Source organism: Atta cephalotes, assembly GCF_000143395.1.
Source record: "Atta cephalotes unplaced genomic scaffold scaffold00088, whole genome shotgun sequence".
NCBI classification, from domain to species: domain Eukaryota; kingdom Metazoa; phylum Arthropoda; class Insecta; order Hymenoptera; family Formicidae; genus Atta; species Atta cephalotes.
This window is the reverse complement of record NW_012130152.1, coordinates 217,262-241,238: the sequence shown is the minus strand read 5'-3', so window position 1 is coordinate 241,238 and position 23,977 is coordinate 217,262. Positions and strand designations below refer to the sequence as shown.

At 30.5% G+C, this 23,977-nt stretch overlaps 1 protein-coding gene across 1 annotated transcript in view; it reads right to left on the bottom strand.

Moving 5' to 3' along the window:
• Positions 1-17,279, bottom strand: part of LOC105624776 (glutamate receptor-interacting protein 2) — a 39,488-nt gene extending 22,209 nt beyond the window's left edge. Inside the window, 2 exon segments of the mRNA XM_012206127.1 lie at positions 17,192-17,212; positions 17,214-17,279. Coding sequence (XP_012061517.1) covers positions 17,192-17,212; positions 17,214-17,279 — 87 coding nt within the window.
• Between the last annotated feature and the right edge of the window lie 6,698 nt (positions 17,280-23,977).

The following is a 23,977-nucleotide window of genomic DNA, read 5'->3' as shown; positions in this document are numbered from 1 at the left end:
GTCGTCTTCTTCTTACTTAGTTAGGTAAGTAAAATAAAAAGTAAACTACCTATTTATTTACATAAAACTAAAATAGTGTTATTTGCATAGAAATAATGGATTTCTTTTTACTACCTTTTTACCTAATATATAGGACTCTACGTATGACGTACGATTTATGTTTCTTGGAGATACGACAATAAATTGTACGTCATACATAAAAGCTTGTGCGTTACTTACGTCTACAAGTAAGTGTTACGACAATTCTTATGCTCAGATCCTCACTCTACTAAGAGTCGAGACGTAAGCGGTTCTTCGTGATTGATGCCGCCATGTTACAATTCATTAATGGTTAGTGAATGTAATAGCGTTTTTCACTGGGCCGCAATGAGTGCGCATTAAAAACTCGTTCAGTGGTAGCAGCACTGTACGAGGTTGTCGAAAGTGCGAGTTTCTTGTACTCCCAGTTAAATACGTATCGACCTTAATACGGTTTAATACTGTTTAGTTGCCGTTACATTTGATGACATAAATATTGCGTAATTTATTATGGAAGTATTTATATGCAGCGTACATCGTGCCAAATTCTTACACTAAAGTGCAAAAAAGTGACACTAGGATTCTCAGTGTAACAGCGTGCACCGTTTTCATGCGCACAAAAACACGTTGCCCGCGGCGAGTGCAGTTCTCCTAGTGAAAAACGTTAAAAGTGAGAGCAATTTTGGGATGTATCATGTTTATCAAGATGTCGGAGAGGACATTTTTTTCGCTTCGGCCTGAGTTAATTATCTTAAAATAATTATTGCTAGTCTAATTTTGACCATATTGATCCTCTTCTTATTTTTCCTAGAGCAAGTGTCACTTATTAAAGAAACATAAGAATTAGTAACCGTTTTCGATAAGACTGAAACATGACGTCCTTCTGATTTTGTGTCTCGATTCTCACTAGAGTGTCTGTAATAGCGTAGAGTACATAGAAAGTTCCGATTTAATTAATGCGCGCATTGGAAACGCTTTGATATCGTCACAGAGTAAAAAGAGGGAGGTCAAACTCAAGCGGCCGATTCTGAAAAAAATGTGCTCGCAACACGGTGTCGAAAAAACGTATGGAAGAACAAATTCAAACCTGTCAGAGAAAACTGTCAACTTAGAGGATTTGATAAATATTTTTCCTCCCATTTTCCTGTAATTCTGTAAATTTATGTATTTTCATGCGTAGAATATATTCTGAGAAGGAATGTTCAAATCTTGTTTTTATTCTTTTTAATTTCAAATTTTTTGGTAAGTTAAAAAACGATAATTTAATGATAATTTATGACTGTGCATAAATGTATGCTCAGCAAACACAATTATATAATTGTTATATTGATTGTTATATTGACAATTATATAATTGTAATAAAACAAAATGCAACAGGTAATACAACGTATTGATTACATGTAATGTATATGTTAATTGTAATTTCCCACTTACTACAAATTACAGTTATATATAATAATTATAATAATGTAATGTTATATAGCTGAATAGTTACAGAAAAGTACAGAATGATTACATAACATGCTGAAATGTCATATGACTATGATATAATTTCAATGTTATGTAATTGTTATATCATGAGTTATATTATAGTTACATAATTTCATTTATACTTTATTAGAGCGATCATACATAAAATGACATATAAAATGATGTATAAGCATTGCATAAAACTGCTGGACCAGCATCTTATATAAATCAATGATATCATTATGCTAGATGATCCAACGGCCTTAAGCTATGCTTATGCAACTTATGTCGTTTCATGTATGATAAGACGGGAGCACAGGCTCTTGTATAACGCATAACACATAATGCATAAAAAAATGAAAATCAATCAAAGTCCTCTATTTCCTTCCTTTCTATGAAATAAAGGATTCTAATTGATTACTTTTCTTATGCCTCATGTTTTATGCGTTATGCAAAAATCTGTGTTCCCCGCCTAATCCTTATGAACTTTCTGCAATAAGCTGTTACCATGGTGGAAGGATTATATAGACTGTGTTCAGTTTGCATGCTTACACGCTTTAAACGCTTATCAGCATTGCTTACATTGTTCGCTTTGGCGGTGTAAGCAGAGATACGTTCCTAACGTCGTCCGTGACGTCATACTTATGCTCACAAATTATTTCATAGAGGTAGGACAGCAAAAACGTGAGCACAAATAAGCGCTTATTGGTCAAAATAAACATGAGCATATTCAATCCTAACCCTAGTAAATTAAATCTATACACGATTTTTTCATGATTAGAGAAATGCTTAAGAGGTAACGCTACCCTTGAAACTCTAAAATAATACCTAAGTTTGGAAATTTATCGTGGGTTTAAATAAATAACTTTATTTAAAAATTATTTAGAAGACTTTACTGTATATATTGAAGAATAAAAAAATAATTTTTCACAAAATAGCATTAGCCTTCTTGCGAAATCGCTTTTTTTAAAACATGAATATTTGCAGGTTTTTTGTGAGATGATTTATCCTGGAATAAAGCAACAAAAATGTTCATTATCTACATATAATAAGCTTCTGAAGTACATAGGGATTTTTGAAAATATGAATTTTTTTCAAAATGGTAGCTATTTATAGAAAAAATATTTTTCGTCCCAAAAATGTTTTAAAAAATGCTGATTGCAAAAAGAGTTTTCAACATTTCATAAAAAGTATACGTACTTCAGAAGAAAATATATACAAGAAGATTATGGTAAAAATTTATGTCAATCGGATAAAAATTGTAAGAATAACGTTGCACGCAAATTTGAAAAATTATATTTTAAAAAAACGCAGCTGCTCGGTAGAAAGACGTAGAGACGGCGTAGAGAGACGGTTCATTTAGTCAGCTCTAATATATACTATGATACTTCAATTCACAATTCGAGTTTTGTTCTAAAAATACTTGCATCATATTTCTATATCTATAAATAATGATTTAAGTAAAAAAAAATAGATTTTTTTCAAGCCTCAAGGGTTATCCCTTAAGGAATGTGTTGGATTACGTGCACATTTTAACATTTTCTCGTAATATACTTGTATACGACGTCTACAAACATTTCCCGATTTTGTACTAATAAAAAAAGGACTTTGTTTATCAACAAGAAATTGGATGTTTCACAATAAATAAGAAAAAGAATTTACTCATACAAAGATGACATTAACAGATAAAGTTCTAGTTGATTTAGAAAATACACAGACTGGGAATATATACACGATATCTCTAACTCCCAATGAAGTATCACGACTTGAATGCACTTTCGAGAGAAGGAATCAAAAGGTTATAAGACAAAAAATGTTACATTGAAAAAATTTTAAAAATTGTAATATTTGTTTAAATAGTTTAAATACTAATGGGACATTCGCTTACAAATATTTATTTTAAGAAATAATATTTAAATCAAAGTATTACTTTTTATTGAATAAATTTTTATTCAATATAAGCAAATGTCTCATTAATACCATTTGAACAGATATTTATTAAAATTTCATAAATTTTTATTTTCAATACAAGAAGCGAATTATTTACGGTCAATTATCAATTATATCAAGCTTAACGCTTAATAACCAAAATGAACAACTTAAGATTTGTTCGCGTCGCATGCTCCAACATGCCCAACATGCTTCAATATGTTCGCGTCACCGGAACCAATATGGCGACTAGATGTTCGCGTTGCGTTAGAACATACTCCACGGATCAATTAAGAGTACGTTCCATTTGCCTCATTTCAGAAGGTGGTATGATTGGTATTACACGCATGTGTAATGGTTGAAACGTATTGTATTGAAAAAAGTATTTCAGATTCATTTTGTATAAAAATGCATTTAATAAATTATTAATAAATGTATAATATTATATTATATATAATATTAAATATATAATATAATAAAATAAATAAAATAAAATAAATAAATAAAATAAATAAAATTAGAAAAATTAAAAAAATAAAATAAAATAATATTAATACAATAAAATATAATATAATATAAAAATATAATATAACTTTCATATTTATCAAAAATGCCTTTATTTTGTATAAAAACGTTTTTCAAATAATCGAGGTAACATAAAATACCCGAAATCGAGGCACATGTCCGACCCGTTCGAGTGGTCTCACGAATTAGATTAGGTGATATGCTCACTTGTCCTAAATTCGTTTGTATCACTGAACACATGAATGCAATTGTTTCAACCGCCACCTTCCAAGTACCTTCTGAGCACTTAATTTGGAGCATGCGATGCGAACAAATTTTTATTTAAGCATTGACAAACCAAATTAAACACCAAAAAATAACGCTTATAAATATGAGCGATTACAGCGTGAGCGTGCAAACCGAACAGCCATGGTATGTGCAATCACGCCTACTTTTGCTCCAACCTCCGTCATCAATAAGTAAGGATTACCAACGCGAAACATGAGATGGTATTCATAGTTCATTCTTATTTTAAAACCGTCTTAAATAATGTCTTAAGATGCTAATACAGTCCTTGGATTGACTTACAATGTCTTAAGACTGTACTTAAGACAGTCTTAAATGCAAGAATCAATTAAATACCGGCCTGTTTCGCGTCGTGAAATTGATACTGAATCTTTCCTTGTTTGATATACTTTATAATGTATTTTAGATTCTCTTTATATATCCTTTATATATCTTTATATATCCTGATGAAAATGAGAAATTTCATAAATGTTCATTTAATATTTACATGAGCGTTTGCGAAAGTTTGTTGAGAGTTTAAAAATGGTCACTAGAGTATTCATAAAGCGGAAATTGTAACGCTGCAACATTTGGAAGGCATTTTCCGACAAAAATAAAAAGTTTCATGAATGTTTGTTTAATGTTTACATGAGCGTTCTCTGAAAATAAGAACATTTATGAATGTTCGTTTACATGAACGTTCAAGTGTTAAGACTGCTAAACTAGACATTTTATCAAAAAAAAGGTACAAAATTTTTCTGAAAACTGAAAACTGAAAAGAAAGAGAAACATAAAGTTTGTCAAACTGTCTTAAGTACAGTCTTAAGATATCGTAAGTCAATCCGAGAACTGTATTAGCATCTTAAGACATTATTTAAAACAATTTTAAAATAAAAACGGAACTATATGAATATCGCCCCATATTTAACGTTTCACAATTGATAGCCTTCCTCCTTATGAACAGTCCATAGACAGAGAAAGCAGAGATTTAAGAAGAGACAACTGTCCAATACCATTGCATACATGTTATTCCTTCCATCACTACCTAAGTTTTAAGTCTTAAGTTGTAAGAAATTGACTAATTTTCTTGTAGCTTGACTTAAAGCTTAGATAATATATGACTTATTGTAGAATGCCCATTATTCTCTGCAGACATGTCAAATCCATGAATTAATTGTTAAACGCTGCTACAAAACATTTTCTATCTGGTGATCGCTGCTTACTTGAAAAATACAGGCAATAGGAACAGGGAATAAGAAATTTCATTCTATCAAAAACTGTGTACTCTGTATAGAATGCATGTTTTCTAAGTATTAAATCTGTTATTTTAATTACAAATGCTGAGCGTAGCTGTTATATAATTTGAATATAACAATAATATATAGATCTTATAAATGTTATATAATATATAATATAACGATTATCTACCTTCGATATAACATCTTTTATACAAATATGTTACATTGAGATTATGTTGCCGTTACTTTACTGTACAAATCAAAATAATGTAACAGTTATATAACAGTTATTTCAGCTATGTAACAATATATATTTTATTAATATTACTATAATATAATATTAGGTGTATAACTTTGCTTCTGCCGTTTTCCTATAGATGGCTTTAGCGATAAGTGGTGGTCAAAATAAATAGATCATAGACGTCATACAATAAACTTCTGGCATCTGTCAACATAACCATAGAAACATTAGTCGATTTGTGTCTGCATCATAAAGTTATTCTCGATTGAAAATGTCAGTTTACGAGCCAAATTCTCGTCATTTGCGGGAGGTTTTAATTTTTTTGCTTCAATATGAAGAAATCTGCGGCTAAGGCTCATCGAATGCTCTCAAATACTTATGGTGAGGCCGCTATTAGTGAAAGAATGTGTCGTGAGTGGTTTCAACACTTCAAGAACGATGATGTCGAAGACCGGCATAGCGGTGGAAGAGAGAAGGTTTTCGAAGATGCAGAATTGGAGGCATTACTTGAGCAAGACTCGTGTCAAAATCAAGAAGAATTGGCACGATCATTGGGAGTGACTCAAGCCATTTCAAAACGCCTCAAAGCCATGGGAATGATTCAGAAGCAAGGAAATTGGGTGCCGTACGAATTGAAGCCGAGAGATGTTGAACGGCGTTTGTTTACATGTGAACAGCTGCTTGAAAGGCAAAGACGGAAGCGATTTCTGCATCGCATTGTGACTGGGGACGAAAAATGGGTTCATTACGATAATCCCAAGCGCAGAAAATCATGGGGAGTTCCCGGCCATGCTTCCACATCGACGGCCAAACCGAATATTCACGGCTCCAAGGTCATGCTCTGTATTTGGTGGGACCAGCTCGGCGTAGTGTATTATGAACTGTTAAAACCGACTGAAACAATCACAGGCGATCGATATCAAACGCAATTGATGCCGAGCATTGAAAGACAAACGGCCGCAATACAACGAGAGACACGATAAAGTGATTTTGCATGACAATGCTCAACCCCATGTTGCGAAAGTGGTCAAGACATACTTGGAAACGTTGAAATGGGAAGTCCTACCCCACCCGCCGTATTCTCCAGACGTTGCTCTCTCTGACTATCACTTGTTTCGATCAATGGCACACGACTTGGCTGACCAGCACTTCCGGTCTTATGAAGAAGTAAAAAATTGGATCGATTCGTGGATAGCCTCAAAAGATGACCAGTTTTTTCGACGTGGGATTCGTACGCTACCCGAAAAATAGGAGAAAGTAGTGGCCAGCGATGGACAATACTTTGAATCATAAATATATAACCAGTTTTTTACAATAAAGCCTCGAATTTCGGAAAAAAAACAGCGGAAGCAAAGTTGTACACCTAATAGAGTATCTTCACCGTAAATAGCGCAAATTTTTTTCACAAGCCTGTGTAGCATTCTTGCCTTTATCGTAGTGATACTGCAAAATGTAGCGAATTTTTTCCTTATTTATTTTCATTTTCAAAAAAAAATAACTTTTGATCCACTTTATCGATTTCAATCTTTTTTGGCTCAAAACAAAGATTAAAATGTCAGTTTTTAAACGCACGTCTAGTGTTGCCGATGCGATTAGTAGTTGCCGACTGCTGAGCATTTAATGCCATCTAACGGGAAAAACGCCACAAACTTTTTCCCATATCCAATATTTAATCAAATAAAATTAAATTTTGTATAAATTGGAATTTCTGTATTAAAAATAAAACGTGCATATATATACGCGTTATCATGTGATACATACTTCCAACTTTTTCTGTAACGACACTACAATCGCATCGTCTCGATTTTTCATAAGTTTTCCGACACCGTGTTTTGAGCCCATTTTTATCTTCGAGTTTGGTCTCTTTCTTTTTATTCCGTGGGTAGCCTTGAGAATTTCTTAGATTATACTATCCGTTCTAAATTCTTAATACTCTTTCCAGTGCATTGACTGCTTCTATTTTGACCATAGTAGAAATATAAAGGTATTCTCTTGCGCATATGCGCATGCTAATGAGAATTGCAGTTTGCTTGATGACTGCGTCATCACTAAGCGGCAAATTTGAATTGTCTAACAACATTAGCACAATAACATTAATGAATTATGCGCAATTTAATATTATTTTTTAATTAAAAATTATTTTTTATTAGCGAGATTAAGTGCATATTTTGAGATGAAAGTTCATTTTTGTTGTTATTTACAAATAGATAATACGAAATTTTGAGTATTTATATTCAAAAATATTAAAGGACAAAATTTTCAACACAAAATGTGATATTTTAAAGTCAATATTTTAAAGAGTTTTTATGTAAAAAATCTCAATCTTCATATTTTCACGTAAATGTTTAAAAAATAAAACACTTTGCACATACAATTGTATGTAATATATTGTATTAAGTGTAAAAATGTTATATTTATTAAGTATAAAACTTTTTGGGGAGAGTTTTATATTTGATAATGGAGGAAAATTTTGAGGAATTTTGAGAGAAAGGTTACGTAAATAGAAAAACATAGAACACTAATCAAACTCACTAATCTGACTCACTATCAAATATTCACAACAATCTCATAATAATCACACAATTCGACACAAGTCGTTCTATCCTTCTTGACATTCAGAAAGTGACAAAGATAGAACAATATTTGTATCGACTTGTGTTATCAAATGGAAAGCATCCAATATCAAGTAGTCACGTTTATGGCAGCTATATTATATTGAAGCGAAACACTCCGAAAAGTACCGAGTCTGCACGAATGTGACATCATCAAGCTGATGCGCAGTAGAGTTCTAAATTCGTCCATGGGATGAGAATACCCTTATATTATATTTCTACTATGATTTTGACTTGAGGCAGTTTATACGTTTGATGCGTTCATGCAGTCTATGCACTTCATAAAAATGATCACTTTTGCTTCAACGTTCAATAACTCGGTGAAAAAAAAATCGATGAAAAATACACTTAATGAAAAAGCAAATTGAAGGTAAAAATTCACTTTTTCGACTGCTGTAAACCGCATTTTTGTGTGATTTTTACTCATGCTATAGACCTATGTAAAATTTATACAAAATTTTTGGGACAAGATTTGATGGGTATCCATTTGTGTCCATATAGCTCCGCAAAGGAGCTTCAATCAGATTGAAATATCAATTACCGACCGAAGAGTAGAGATTTTAACTTTTAAAATGCTTTTTTAAAAATCTTTTACGACCATTTTTAATGAAGTTATTTTATCTTGAAATTAAAAAATTATTTAGAATTATCCTTAAGAAGGTCAAAATCAAGATTTACATATCTCTGCGAAAAATGATTACGAAGCGATGTTTGAAATAAGCGTTTTAAAGCTTAATGCTAACTTTCGAATGTTTCAAATTATTTTTATATGTAAAAACTTTACATATATTTACCTATTACCTTACAAGTATTTATTTGTAATTTGCTTTTTTGTTCAACATTGAAGCAAAAGTGATCATTTTTGCTTCAACATTCAATAACTCAATGGTACAACATTTAATAAAAAAGCAAATTGAAAATAAAAAGCAAAAAAAAGTAAAGATTCATTCTTTCGACTAAACTGCATTTATGTGTAAATTTTACTTCACGCCATATACCTTCGTAAAAAATTTTCAGATTTGACACGTATCCATTTGTATCTATATAGCTCCATAAAGGATCAATTAGATTGAAATATCAATTATCGATTTCAAAAGTAGAGATTTCAAGCTTCTGAATGTTTTTTTTATTTTTTGTCTGCAATGTTTCACCGAGTTACAGTGTTCTGTATAATGCGAACTTTGACCGCGTTCGAAAGTGCTTCCTATTTTTTGTTGAGTAATATAAAATCATAAAATGTGTCTATATATATAAAATATTGTTTCCTGGATACATATTTGTTAATTTAATTATACTACTATAAAAATGGAATTTCGAAAATAACTTTCCTCTCTTCTCTCTTTCTTTTTAATTATTATATTTTAATCATATTAATATTTTCTCCTCTGGAGAAGGCCCAATATAGCAAAAAATTTAAATTGAAATTTGTCTGGATTTTGGTGACGCACCCTATATAATAAAGTTATGTTTCATTGAGTACTTTCCGAGTTATGGAGCTTGAAAGTTACAGTAGAAAATTAACGCTGCCGACGTTATTATTATATATATATCATGTACGCAAGCGCATGTGAGCGGGATTCTTATGCGCGTCTCCGTGATCTATCCACACTGCTTGACACGCTCACGCGCACTCATTTAGTCCAATCCTTCTCAATTGAACGATTTAATTTTCCTCTTTTTTTTCATATATCTTTTTCTTTTAATTTTTTTACATTAGTGGATTTTTTCAAAGTTTTTTCAAAATGACCGCTTACAGTTCAAATGAAATCATTGATATTATTCTTGTGCTTGGTGAAGCTGGACGAAATTGTAGAGCAAAAAAATTGTATCGTAATTGATATCCATTTAAATGACATCCAGATGCAGATAAGAAGAATTTTATTACGTAAAAGAATTCATAAACAAAACCGCAAGCAAATAAATGCTGAAGATGATGTTAATGATCTTTAGTTGATTAGATCAGTGATCGGTCTTGCCTTAATCGGCCAGATCAATGATCGGTCTTAGTTGGTCGGATCAGTCCCAATCTTGCCTTATGCCCATTTCCATCAACGTAGATTAACTTTAACTCGGTTCAACCGAGTTGAAATGGGAAATTTGTGGAAATGGGCATTAATCAGTCGGATCAGTGATTGGTCTTGTCTTATAATTTAACAAGTACTTAACGAAAAATAACTTTATTATAGTGTTTTGGAAAGCTCTTGAGATAAGCTACAACAATATGTAAAATAAGGGTTTTCATTTAAGAAAACATTAATGATATTGACCTGATTTTGACAAGGTCACTCAAGGTCAAGTCCACATTTTCATAATGTGTCCCCTTTCAAGCCATGCAATTTTCGTTCGAAAAATTTTTCAATAAAATCATCGATTCGCGAGATAATTGACCATATATCACTTAAAATGAAACACTTTCTATATAATTTTATATGTGGATCGTTTGATAAGTTTGGTAAATTTCCGTGAAATGACGCTACAATCCATTTGATGACGCGACATCTCGAAAGATCCACTCTTCGAATCTCTTCAGGCCAAATTTCAGCCAGAAAGGATGCATAGTTCACATTTGGTAGTCATTTGAAGCGAGATTGGCGCGCAATAAAGTGCTCTTCCATCAAGACAACGCACCGTCCCACAAGTCGACCGTTGCAATGACAAAACTACGAATTCGGCTATAAATTGATTCCTCATCCACCTTATTTGCCGGATTTGGGCCAAATCCCGTGTGACTTCTTTCTCTTCCCAAACTTAAAAACTTGGCTCGGTGGGAAGAAATTCTCGTCAAATGAGGAAGTCAATGAGTATTTTGCAGACTTTGAGACAGCCTACTTCAAATGACTACCAAACGTGAACTATGTGTCCTTTCTGGCTGAAATTTGGCCTGAAGGGGTTCGAAGAGTGGATCTTTCAAGATGTCGCATCATCAAATGGATTGTAGCGTCATTTCATGGAAATTTACCAAACTTATTAAACGACCCACGTATAATTTTATTTTTGTAAAATTATTTTATTTATGTAAAATTATATATAAATTATATATAAATTATATATAAATAAATACAATTATATATAAAATATGTTCATTTATAAACACTTATATAAAATTACATATATTCTTATATAATTTTATATAATTATAAAACATTTTTTTCCGGGGTATTAATATTATAGAATGGAAACAATGTTCAGCGACACTGATATATACACACGGGTATCACGAAACCTGGTAAATAGAATTATCACAAATTTGAAGAAGATATTGAAAAGGATTTGGAAATGAGACTAACAGATTACAAATTCTGCAAATTCTAAATTCGCTTAATCCAATACTACTATCACATGAGTATGATGTCCCTAAAATTCATAAAAAGGGCTCACCATTATGCATCATTTATATCGTCAATAGAGAATGAGCTTTACATAACGAAATTTTTGCATATCCTGATTAATAGCTTATAGCCATCTAATAACACAGTTCGAAACGATTTCATTTAATTAAGAACATTTGTAATACAAAAATCTTAGATAGTGATGAGCCTTACTTACTGGATATAGTTTCTCTATTCATGAACGTGCCGGTAAATTTGATGATTAATAATAGAACGGTATTAATACTAGATGACAACTTATCCAGGACAATACATGTTTGTCTAAAGCAGAGTTCATTGATGCAATAAAAATAATTTTGAATTCCACATTTTTTTACATTTAATGACAAGTTTTACAGATATTTGGAATTCCAGTGAGATCACCTTTATTTTCAATAGTCGCGGACATAGTTACTTTTACAAGACTTGGAACTGCTTTTAATAAATTGACAATTGATTTACAATTTTATGTGTAGTATGTTGACAACATTGCTCTCGCAATTGACAGATAAAGCATCAATGAACTTGTTGAAATATTTAATAATTACCATCCACAATTAAAATTCACGTTGGAAGAGAGTGGTGATGACTTAATTTCCTAGATGTAAGAATTTTAGATTGATAAAAAAGAAAAATAAACGAACATTACTTATGGTATGACTGGTCAGAAACTGTTATCTGGTACCTTGATTATTTCTCACAACTTCTCTTGTGTCAGAAAAAATTGAAATCATTATAGGCTTGATTGAGGATTCTTTGTCTATCACATCCCTCATTCCATATCAAGAATTTTGATCATCAAAATTTTATTGCAAAATGGCTATTCGCTAAAATTAATTTTTTTCCGTTATCAACAAAAGATTACACAAAAAATTTGATATTTGGAAACGACGAAATTCAAGCTACAATCCCAGACAGAATAATAAAAGAATTTATTTCATAGTCCCATATATGTAGCGGGTATCTCAGAAAAAATGAAAAATTTCTTAAAAAATAGTAACATGTCCGCACGGCTTGCAAGGAAATCAATAAATTGTGTAGCTTCATAAAGGTCCATAAGAAATGTTTCCCCTGATGGCACATTCGAACGTTATGTATAAAATTAATTGTAATGACTGTGATGCCATATATGTGAGCTAGGCAGACAGAATATTAAAATCTTGCATTAGTGAACATAGAAACCACAACTGAATACCACACAGCATTTGGTTATTAAGGAACATCGAATATTTTCATGAATTTGATTAGGACAATATACACATCTTAGATGAGAAAAAAAATATTGAATAAAAGATTCATCTTAGAAACGATTTTTATCAAACATCAAACTAATGGATTTACAGAACAATATTGAGTTATTTTGGATAAAGCATGATAGTATATTTAAATGACGGCCTCCCTCTGTTTTCTATAATTTAAATGTTTGTATTGTGTGTCTTTTCTTGTTGTCTCATCAAATAAGACTCGATGTTCGAAGCATTAACAGCTTAATAAATTTCGATGATCATGTAAGATACGAAAAAATTTTGCTTATGTTTTATATAACGATTCGATAAATTATTATATAGTGTACCAGAAAGTGCAATGACATTGCGTTACATCATTAGCTAACTAATTTCTGTTAATATTTATGTTAATTTCTGTTAACTAATTTATATGAGCATTGAGAATCCGAAGAATCCGAAATTGGATCGAACGTTTGCGATTAAAAAAAATTATGTTATTTTAAATAAACTAAACTTCACATTGGCATCCTGTGACTCTAATCGGCATTATTTGATTGTATTAAAATATTTATATAATATTTAAAAAAATAAATAGAAATAAAATTTACGAATATTTCTCACAAATATCCTGTGCTATTTGAGTTATTTTCCAAAATATGATTGATTTATAGCATCTTAAAGATATATTTAAAATGGTCTTAAATATAAAAATTGACTACAAATATACTAGCCTTAGTTCTTAAGAGGAATTTACTGTTGATTATAATTAAAAAGTATTCACAATTAATATAAGGTATAATTAATATAAGGTCTTGTGTCTCCTATAGATATCTGGGAAAAATATATATATGGACATATTTTATATCCTGATAGCAAAGCCTGCGATAGATAGATTTTGAATAGAGTTTGCTACCATAGGCGCCGACTTGCCAGAGCTGGGTAAAATGTCTCTCGAATTCTATTTAAAATACTAATTATAAAATATGCTTTATAAAAGTATATTTAAAATGCAAAATGTAAAATAGGTTTATCGAATTCATTTTATTTAAATGTAAAATGGGTAAATAGCTATTTTTAATGATTTTAGAATGCAAAATTTTTCCTTAATCAACGGAAAAAAAATTTTTAGGGAAAAAGAGTGAGATTTGTTTGTCTCAAAAATTCTTGGTTTTTCGTACATGGTATTTCGTGGGGCGTAGAATAGCGTTTAAAGAAGGATTTCTTGGAATTTAAAGAAGGATTTCTTTTTCAAATAAACAACGCTACAATATGTATGTATCCCATTACACAGGGGATTAAAAATTTATAATCAAATGCGGACACAGATGACTATGGTTTTATAATCAAAATCTGATCTAATTTGCTGCCAATTTGACCAAATTGTTAACATTTTGCTATCAGGAATATTAATTAAGTGATGTTTATTTTTCATATCATCGAATTTTATTACCATACTTTATTGCCATATATATATATATATATATAGAGCGCGATTTAGTATCCTGATAACAAAATGTTAGTAATTTGTGCACAAATTGGCAGGAAATTCCATCAGATTTTAACTACAAAATCATAACTATCTGTTCGCATTTGGCTATGGATTTATTGACAAAATCTCCTGACACGTTTTAAAACTGTGATAAAAACCAAGCAGAATCTACTGACATAATCTGACAGCAGATTGCGAACAGAAACCGAGCAAGATCTGTCATTTTCATTTAAATCGACCTACGTTTTTAATTTAAAAATTTTAAGTATATACATATATATAATAGTATTATATATATATATATATATATATATATATATATATATATAATTATACATAATTGTATATATGTATAATTATACATAGTTATATATTTATATACTTATATATTTATACTGGTGAAAATTAAACTGGAAACAATCAATATATATTTATTGCTAAAATATTATATTGATTAATTTCACATTTCAAAAATACATATGAGATAAAATAATCAAAAAATATTTGGAGATTCAGAAAACACACTCCGAAAGAGGGAATCTTTGCCTTCGATTTACATATGCCAATTCTTATAAGGCTCCTGGACAATTTTTTCTTACGAAAAGCAAATCCATCTCGTGCGATGCCGTATGAAAATGATAGCTCTTGTTCGGTTTTTGCTGCCAATTTGCCGTCAGATTTATATCAATAGGCTCTATTCGATTTCTGTTCGTCAATCTGCTATCAGGTTATGCAGCAGCCTCTGTTCAGTTTCTGTCACCAATTTGTTGGCATAGCATGTCAGCAGGGCTGTGGTTAAGTCTCGCTACAAATGCTTTGATGGATCAATTAGGAGAAAAAATTTTACAAACTGACCAATTAAAAAATACTTCAAAGCGTTTATAGCGTTGACCAAACTCTTTGTCGTATTTTTGACAACAGTTTGCTGACAATGTCTGATAGTATAAACTTTGTTGTCTTTCTGCAATCAAAAGTTGGTAGCAGGCTCTGTTCAAAATCTGTCTCCGCAGGTTTTGCTATCGGAGACATCGAAGTGCATATTGAGCAAATTGATGATTGTATAAATTGTTTTATATTTGGCATACATTTACTGGCATCAAAATAGGATACGTTATAAATATAACAATATGAATGATTAATGAAATTATGTATGCAATCAGTTGACAAAATTTCAAAAACAAATGATAGCAATAGTGGTACCCAGACAGCACAGAATATTTATAATAAATATTTATTATTCATTTTTTTATATAAATATTTTATGCATATTTTATATAAAGCTTTATTCGAAATATTATTAAAAGATAAATATTTAATATAATATTTATGATAAATATTTCCATTAAATATTTTTTATTTGAATTATCTTTTTATATGAATTATCTAAGTATTTCTAACATTTACTACAAGACTTACAATAAATATTACATTTATAATAAATGTTTATGAACTATGCAATCTAAGACCACAAAAATATTTACAAAATATTTAAAATAAGCCTTTTAAATATTTTGTAAATATTGTGACGTCTGGGTACGTTATGTTGTTAGTAAGATGACAATAATAACAGCAAGGAATGATTAATTATTCCATCTTAAGCATTATTGTAGTTTATTGCTAACAAAATGTTATTGAAATCATTCACCCGCGAGCATTGTGCATCTCCGCTGACAAAGGACGGCGGAGATGCATTATCTCGTAAATAAGAATCAAATGGGAAAGAATATAAACAGCGTAGCATTTCATATGTGAAGCATGAGTGATACAAATTTCAGCATTTGCAGCAAGGTTAATAGCATTATGAAGAGAATATAAGAAGACTATATGATTTTGTAGGCAAAATTTGATCGAATTTGTTGCCAATTTGACTCCAAATTGCTAACATTTTGCTATTAGGGTATATAATTATATATAATTGTATATAAAATATATCAACTTTTCATATAATTGTATAATATATAACTTTTTATAATTTTATTATATAATTATATATAATTGTATATAAAACATTTTTTCCCGGATTATTAAGGTTAATCCCAGTAAACACCAATTAACAGTAATATAAATAATGTTATAATTTCCCACTTAATAATATATTAGGTATAGGAAAAAGTTCGTGGCGTTTTTCCCGTTAGATGGCATTAAAAAAAACGCCACGAACTTTTTCCCACACCTAATAATACATATATTATGTTGCATTTATATTGTATTACTGATTAATTGATGTTTACTAAGATATATGTACCAAACATTTTTTTAAATTATATTATTTAAATTTAAATTTTCCAGCATACAAAGTTTTTTTAATTTTTTTAAATACAAATATGATGTTAGATTGATAAATTTAATTTAAATAAATTTACATAAAAAAATTCCTATACATCTAAATATTCCAAAAATATTTATTCCGAATTTTGAATTATTGAATATTTTGAATTTATCAATTTTAATATTAAATTAATATTCAGCGATTTCAAAAAATCTTAAATTTAAATAATATGATTTAAAAAATAATTTTTTAATACATTCTTAATAACATGTGTAAATTATAATAAGAATTCTTTTCTTTTAACCATATAATTATTGATATAATAAATACCTTTCAAGAATTAAAAATTTTAACATATTTAATTTTTATTTCAATAAAATTTCTCCAATATATCACATATCGAAAATATAATATACCAAAATACATTTATAAAAGTCTTTCTTGCAATTTTAACTGTAAATTAAATATTTCAAAACGAAATAGAACAATTTGATAAAAAAGTATATATATTCATTGCTCAAAGAATTACGGGAATTAATTACCTTCGATCTTATACATTTTTTTGTTGACTAGTATAATAAATTTACAAAAGCTGACATATTTATGGGAATAAAACACATCCGTACGCATATGCGTAATATGTGAGCATGTTTTCTCATTATCATATCAGCTTTGGAAAATTTATTAAATATTGAAAGGAAGAGCTCAACAGCATACGCACACGCGAATATGTCGATTCTCTGATCAGCTTAATTAGAAAAAATAAACCTTTTATCTAGTGGGAAAAGAATAGCAACGCGAATATAACAAAATAAATTAATGGCATAATCAATAACTTTTGCTCACGTATTAAATTAATTATGCCTTGGTTTCTTTGTTCTGTATATAATGCGTGAAATCATTTGCACTGCTTGCCGCGACCGAAACCTTATAGAACTGAACGCAGAACTGTAACGAGTCACGATATGACTCTCAAAAATAACTCCTTCTATATAGGACCGCATCTCCGTACAGACGAACGGTTCTATTTATACGATCGACATCTACGTTTTTGTTTTATATGGAAAGATTATGCGGCCCTGTGTACGGATACTCCGCATTAATCATAACTTCGAATGAGAGGCATGTTTTCCATTAAACTTTATACCTCATTTATTTATAAACATTTTAAATATTATGTCTAATTTAATAATGATTTCTATCAAGTTAGATATATTCAAGAATGTCTCTCTCTCTCTCTCTCCTCCCCCCCCTTTCTCCCTATCTTTCTCGTCCTCTCTTTCTATTTTTATTTTATTCTCTTCTTTCTCCCTCCTTCTATATTTTTTTATGTTTTTTTGAATGTATAGAATGAATCACGAATAAATTAAAGTATGATTTTAAATAATAATAATATAAACTAAGACTCAAATAATTAAAAAATTCGCATAAAAGGCTACAAGTCGCACAGGATGATAACAATAAAAATTCATAGAAATCAAATAAATATACAAACGTTTCGATCCTTATCGGGTCATCTTCAGTCGTTCACAAAATTCGTTCACAATTCAGCAATTTTACCAGTATTACAATCTTCACATTATCTAACAATTACAATCTTTATAGATGATATAGCTTGATGAACAAAAAGGCGCTTCATTGCGATATCAAATTAAGTCTATAACATGTTGTTTATTTCAATACTTAAGTCATAGTTTAGTTCTTACATATGAATTAAGTATTGAAATAAACAACATTCTATAAATCTGAATAATTTGGTACTAATAATTATGGATGTATACAATAAGAATCGAAACGTTTGTATATTTATTTGATTTCTATAAATTTTTATTGTCAACGACTATCATCCTATGCAACTTGTAGCCTTTTATGTGAATTTTTTATGATTTTAAACTAATTCAGCTCAGACGTCATATTCTTGAAATATTGATGAAACAAATATTGATGTCTCTCTTCATTTTAGTTAAATATTAGAATTATTTGCTCATATTATTGGTTAATATAAACCTTATATTTCTTCATAATACTTATCTCTTTTTCGTTCTAAAAGATTTAAAAGCCATATAAAAATTTGCATATAAAAATTTTGATCTTAACATAAAACTCTAAAAAGCGATAAATTGATTGGCAACGAGGTAAGTAATAAATCTTGTGATTATATCTTCCCGTTAATTGGTCATAAGGATAAAGCGTGTTAATCGCAATCTTTTGACGGGACGAAAATTTGCAACTATAATTATGGTTATAATTAAGGTTATGACGTTTATGACTTGTGTTATTTTTGTTTAGAAGACGCGGCAATAATTGGCTCCGACGCAATAGTCAATCAATGTATAATTTTTTATGATCTTATGATTATGATTACGATTTTTACGTACAATGGCCTTAAGTTATTTTGATTTTATCATTAATTATAAGAAAAGACATATAATTTTTCTATACACATCATAATGCTTATACAGGGTATTCCAGATTGATCGCCAAATATTTCGTGCGCAAATAGAGCAAACTAAACTGAGTCGAAAAGTCCTCTACCATTTTGCAATTTTCTCAATAATTAACAAAATACCAATTATTAAAAATCTCCGAGTATTTGTTTTCAATAATTTTGTACTCAAATACTATCAACTTTACAGAAAAATAGCAAAAATTGCTTATTTTTTCTCATAGAAAATTTTTTCAGAATGCGCACGAAATATTTGACGGTTATTCTGGGATACCTACTCTTTATAATATCCCAGACAGCACAGAATTTATTTATGATAAATATTTATTATTATTCATTTTTTGAAATGTTATATAAATATTTTATATAAAGCTTTATTCGCGAAATATTATTTTAAAAAATTAAACATTTAATGTAATATTTATGATAAGTATATAAATGAATATTTTTGTTTATAATTCTGTTTTATTAAGTATTTCCATAGGATTTACTATAAAATTTACAATAAATATTTTATAAAATTTACAATAAACGATTATGATCTATGCAATATAAAATCACAAAAATATTTACAAAATATTTAAAATAAGTCTTATAAATATTTATAAATATTTTGAAAATATTTTATAAATACTATATGCTGTCTGGGATAGTAGGAAAATTTATTCTTTTTCTAATTTTCATAAATAATTTAAAAATATAAAAACTAGAACATAAGGGGAAGTAGGAGTCAGCGCAAGTATAATAATGGAAATGTTTATATATCCATTTTTAATATATAAGTATGAAAATATAAAATCCGGTTGATATAAAATTCGTACACATTTCGATTTACTTCAAATCATTCTCAATGGTATTAATATAATTCTAATTCAGTACAAATAGTGCATCAACCATGGTGTCAATCATCCAACATTACAAAGATGTTCCTTAGCTTCATCCTAGTTTACAGGTCAGAAAAAAACAAGAATTCTTATAAAAAACATTCTTGACAAAATAAAAATTTGCCAAGCAAAATCGATGATTTCGACTGGAAACACTGGTGGTATATATTAATTTGTCATAATATTATTATCATGGTAAAAAAGTTGCGCAACGATAACGAAACTTGCGTTAAGAATTACAGAATAGTTCTGCCTGAGCACTACTATCATGAAACAAAATCGGAATGGATTCCGATCGGAATTATTCAATTATTCCTTAGATTTCTATTGTATTTTTTGAGGAAAACGAATAATTCTGATCGGAATTCATTCTTTGTTCCATGATACCCTGTACTTTTTGTTATTTGATTTTGAACTGTTTTATTGGATATTTTTCGCACAATCTTTTAAATGTAATTTTAACTTTTAATATTCGTTCTTTTTCTATATTTTATCAGATATATTAATTCATCATCGTACTTGATGACGATAATATTAATAATTTTATGAATTTATATAAATCATTCATCATAACGTAAATAAAGGTGCTTTTTCATGCTGATGCTTGATGCTCATTTTTAGCGTCAAAGTAGGATATATGATCAAAAATTGATGCTAAACAATGGAAATGCATGAAAAGTGTGTAGTGCCATATACATGTGTAGAGACTAGTATCAAAATTAATATCAATAATTACACTCACGTTGTTTTTCAGTATTTTATAAAATAGCACCAGGAAGTTGATGTATCTTGAAATAAGGTGAAAATTACAAAAGTGAACAAATTTACTAGAATATTCATAATTTAATTAGTCAATAATTTAATTAGTAATCATTGTTTACTTTGTCATTTTCACCTCCTTTCAAAATGTACAGGATGCGTTCGGGGAGACGCTATTCGCGTTATTTAACGCTACAAAGTGTTCGCGGAACTGCAGATAGCGCTAACAAACATGACATCATTAGCGTGTTATGTCACAACTACGCGCTATTAACGCTATTTCTTCCGAGGTAGTGTAGTGGTAGCGTTAGCGTTTATAAATCCGTGAACGACTCTAGCGTAGCTAGACTCTAGCGTTAGTAGCTTTTAACGTTCGTCAAAGTTAGGTTAATGTTTAAGGGGATTCTGTTTTCACCAAACTTTTCTCTCTTAGAATTTCGTAGAGTAAAGTAATGTGTGAATTTTAAATTTTATCTCATAATGAATCTCAATTTTAATCTCTGCTGATGGCTTGCCACTAGGCTGGAGTGAACGTAAATCTTGTGTATCATCTTTAACTTTTCAAAGTTTCTGCGAAGTGCAACTTGTGTATTTGATTTAATTATAAATGTGAAAGACAGAGGTATCTTGTTACTGGCAATTTTTAATTCCCATGTACGGAAAAAAGTTACTATTGAAATATAAGTGCGCGGCAAGTACTTAAGATCCTTATTAGATGTAGATATGCTTTTTCTTCTGAAATCGATAATGGATGCTCAAGGATTCTTCCTTTTATCTGATTAATTTACTTAGTGTAACTATTAATTTTTTGATCTAGTTTCTACATTGTTCACTTCGGCTATCATAGAGATTGCAATTGAGATTGCGTTCTGTTATTCACTACGAGAAAATAAATTAAAAATTTACAAATACTTTACAAAATCTTAAAAATTTTAATTATAGGGAAAAGTTTAGTTGGTGATTGAAAACAAAATATCCTATATTAACTTAATCTCGACGAATATATCTCTCTGGTTAAACACTATCAACGCTACGCTAGGATCGTTCATGGAGCTTGCTAACGCTGTCGCGCTATTGGCTCCAAGAACAGCATTGGTAGCGTTTGCGTCCATAGTGCGAATAGTGTCTCCCCGAACGCACCCACAATCAAATCCCAAGGTCTTTATTCTTGAAAAGAAATGTATACAAAATTCTAGAAAAATACTATAGTATACCAAATACCTTTTTCTGGTCTATTGATACAGTTTACGCAACACAACATTTTATAAATTTGTTTACCTTTATTAATATATAATATTTCAGTTTTTTTTCGTCTCTTCTTTTCGTCTCTTAGTTTTAAAATTTTGAAGTGCGAAAATACATAAATACGAAGCTACAAGGTTTCCAAGGTTTCCAACAGTTTAGAAACTATAACTTTCTTCTTCTTCCAGTTTCCCTGTATGGATTTCCGATCCTATGATTGGATTATAGTATCATGCGTAAAAAGAATCCAATGATCCAGCATAAGTCTCCTTGGGGGGGGGGGGGGACAGAGACTCTGCTTAAAAATTACTATACAGTGTAATGATTACAACATAATCCCAGAGTTTTTCAAAAAATGTCTTTAGGTTTGTTCGCATCGCATGCTCCTATCATAGCTTTTTCTCACTCAATGCCCTCATTAGAGTAGGAACTATGGCAGGAGCATATTGGAGCATGCGACGCGAACAAACCTTTTGTATTCACAAAGACAGAGAATCCAGGCGCCTCAATCAGAGTGCAGTTCCACTGCATTTGAGCATTCTCATAGGTGTAAGATCAAGCTATAACCTATAACAACCATAACAACGACAATCTTTTCAACTCAGCGATGGAATAGGAACAGAGCAAGGAGTAGGAAAAGGAGTAAAAATGGCGGATATTCACGTTTATAATATCTTACTGATAGACGTGCTCAGATATATCAAAGTTGATTTTAGACGTACTATATATTAAATATGTACATGCAAATTATTATAAGCATTAAGAAATATACACCTAATTAATATACGCCCAATAATAATACGTTATTTATAATTTTGACTCGCATAGCAGTAAAGTTCCACAAACATTTATAATGACGTATTTTCGATGTTAATAATATGATGGTTAATAATATGACGTTATGTGGCTGTGACAAATGTTTACGAAGATGGGACGTCAGATTCGTTAAGAATGACCAATTAATTACGTTAAATAGACAATATCTACTTTGGACATATATACATATAGGGGGCGTCATCAAAATCCGGACAAATTTCAATTTAATTTTCCGCTATATAGCGCCTCCAGAAGTTGTTGTTGGCAAGGAAGCCTTATGCTTCTAGTAAACAATCATATTCTCAAAATGGCCGCGATGTTGAAATCAAGTGCAGAATATAATTGAAGAGCCGCGATCGAAGGCCTTCGCGCTGAACGCTCAGCAACGGAAATAATTCGGTTGTTTGGATATCCAACGTTTATAACGTTTATAACATTATGATAAAATATATGGTTTTAGAACAGTCCAACGAAGACTCCAATATGCCAGCGAGGAAGAGTCATCGTTCGAAAGAACGTACCGCGAGGACCCTCGGAATCGTTGAAAGAGTTCAAGCGGTGATTTCGAATGACCCAGGGCAATCGTTGCGAAAATTAACATCGATTGTTGGTGTAAGCGAGCCAACAATGCATTGAATTACTGAGGAGGACCCTCGATATAAATCGTACACATTAAAGATACGATAGATGCTCTCTGAGATTGCCAAGACAAGTCGAGTTGCTCGCCTCGACTCCCATTCTGGCCTCCCAACAGATTTAAATTCCTTGGACCACTACATATGGAGCGTAGTTGAAAGGACAAACAAGTCTCAGCATCTCAATGTGATTAAGGATCGCTATTGAAGCATTCGTCGATATGAACAGCGCTATATTACACCGTGCGTGCGAACGGTTCAGACTGAGAATAGAAGCCATTATTCAAGCTAATGAGGGATATATCGAATAATTGTGCTCTACAGGGATTCCACAAGTGTAAAAGGATTTTTTTGTAATATTTAATTTTATTAAAAACATTTTGTTTAAAGAAATTGTTCGATTTATCCGGATTTGGTGACGCACCCTGTGTGTGTGTGTGTGTGTGTGTGTGTGTGTGTGTGTGTGTGTGTGTGTGTGTGTGTGTGTGTGTGTCGTGTCGTGTCGTGTCGTGTGTGTGTGTGTGTGTGTGTGTGTGTGTGTGTGTG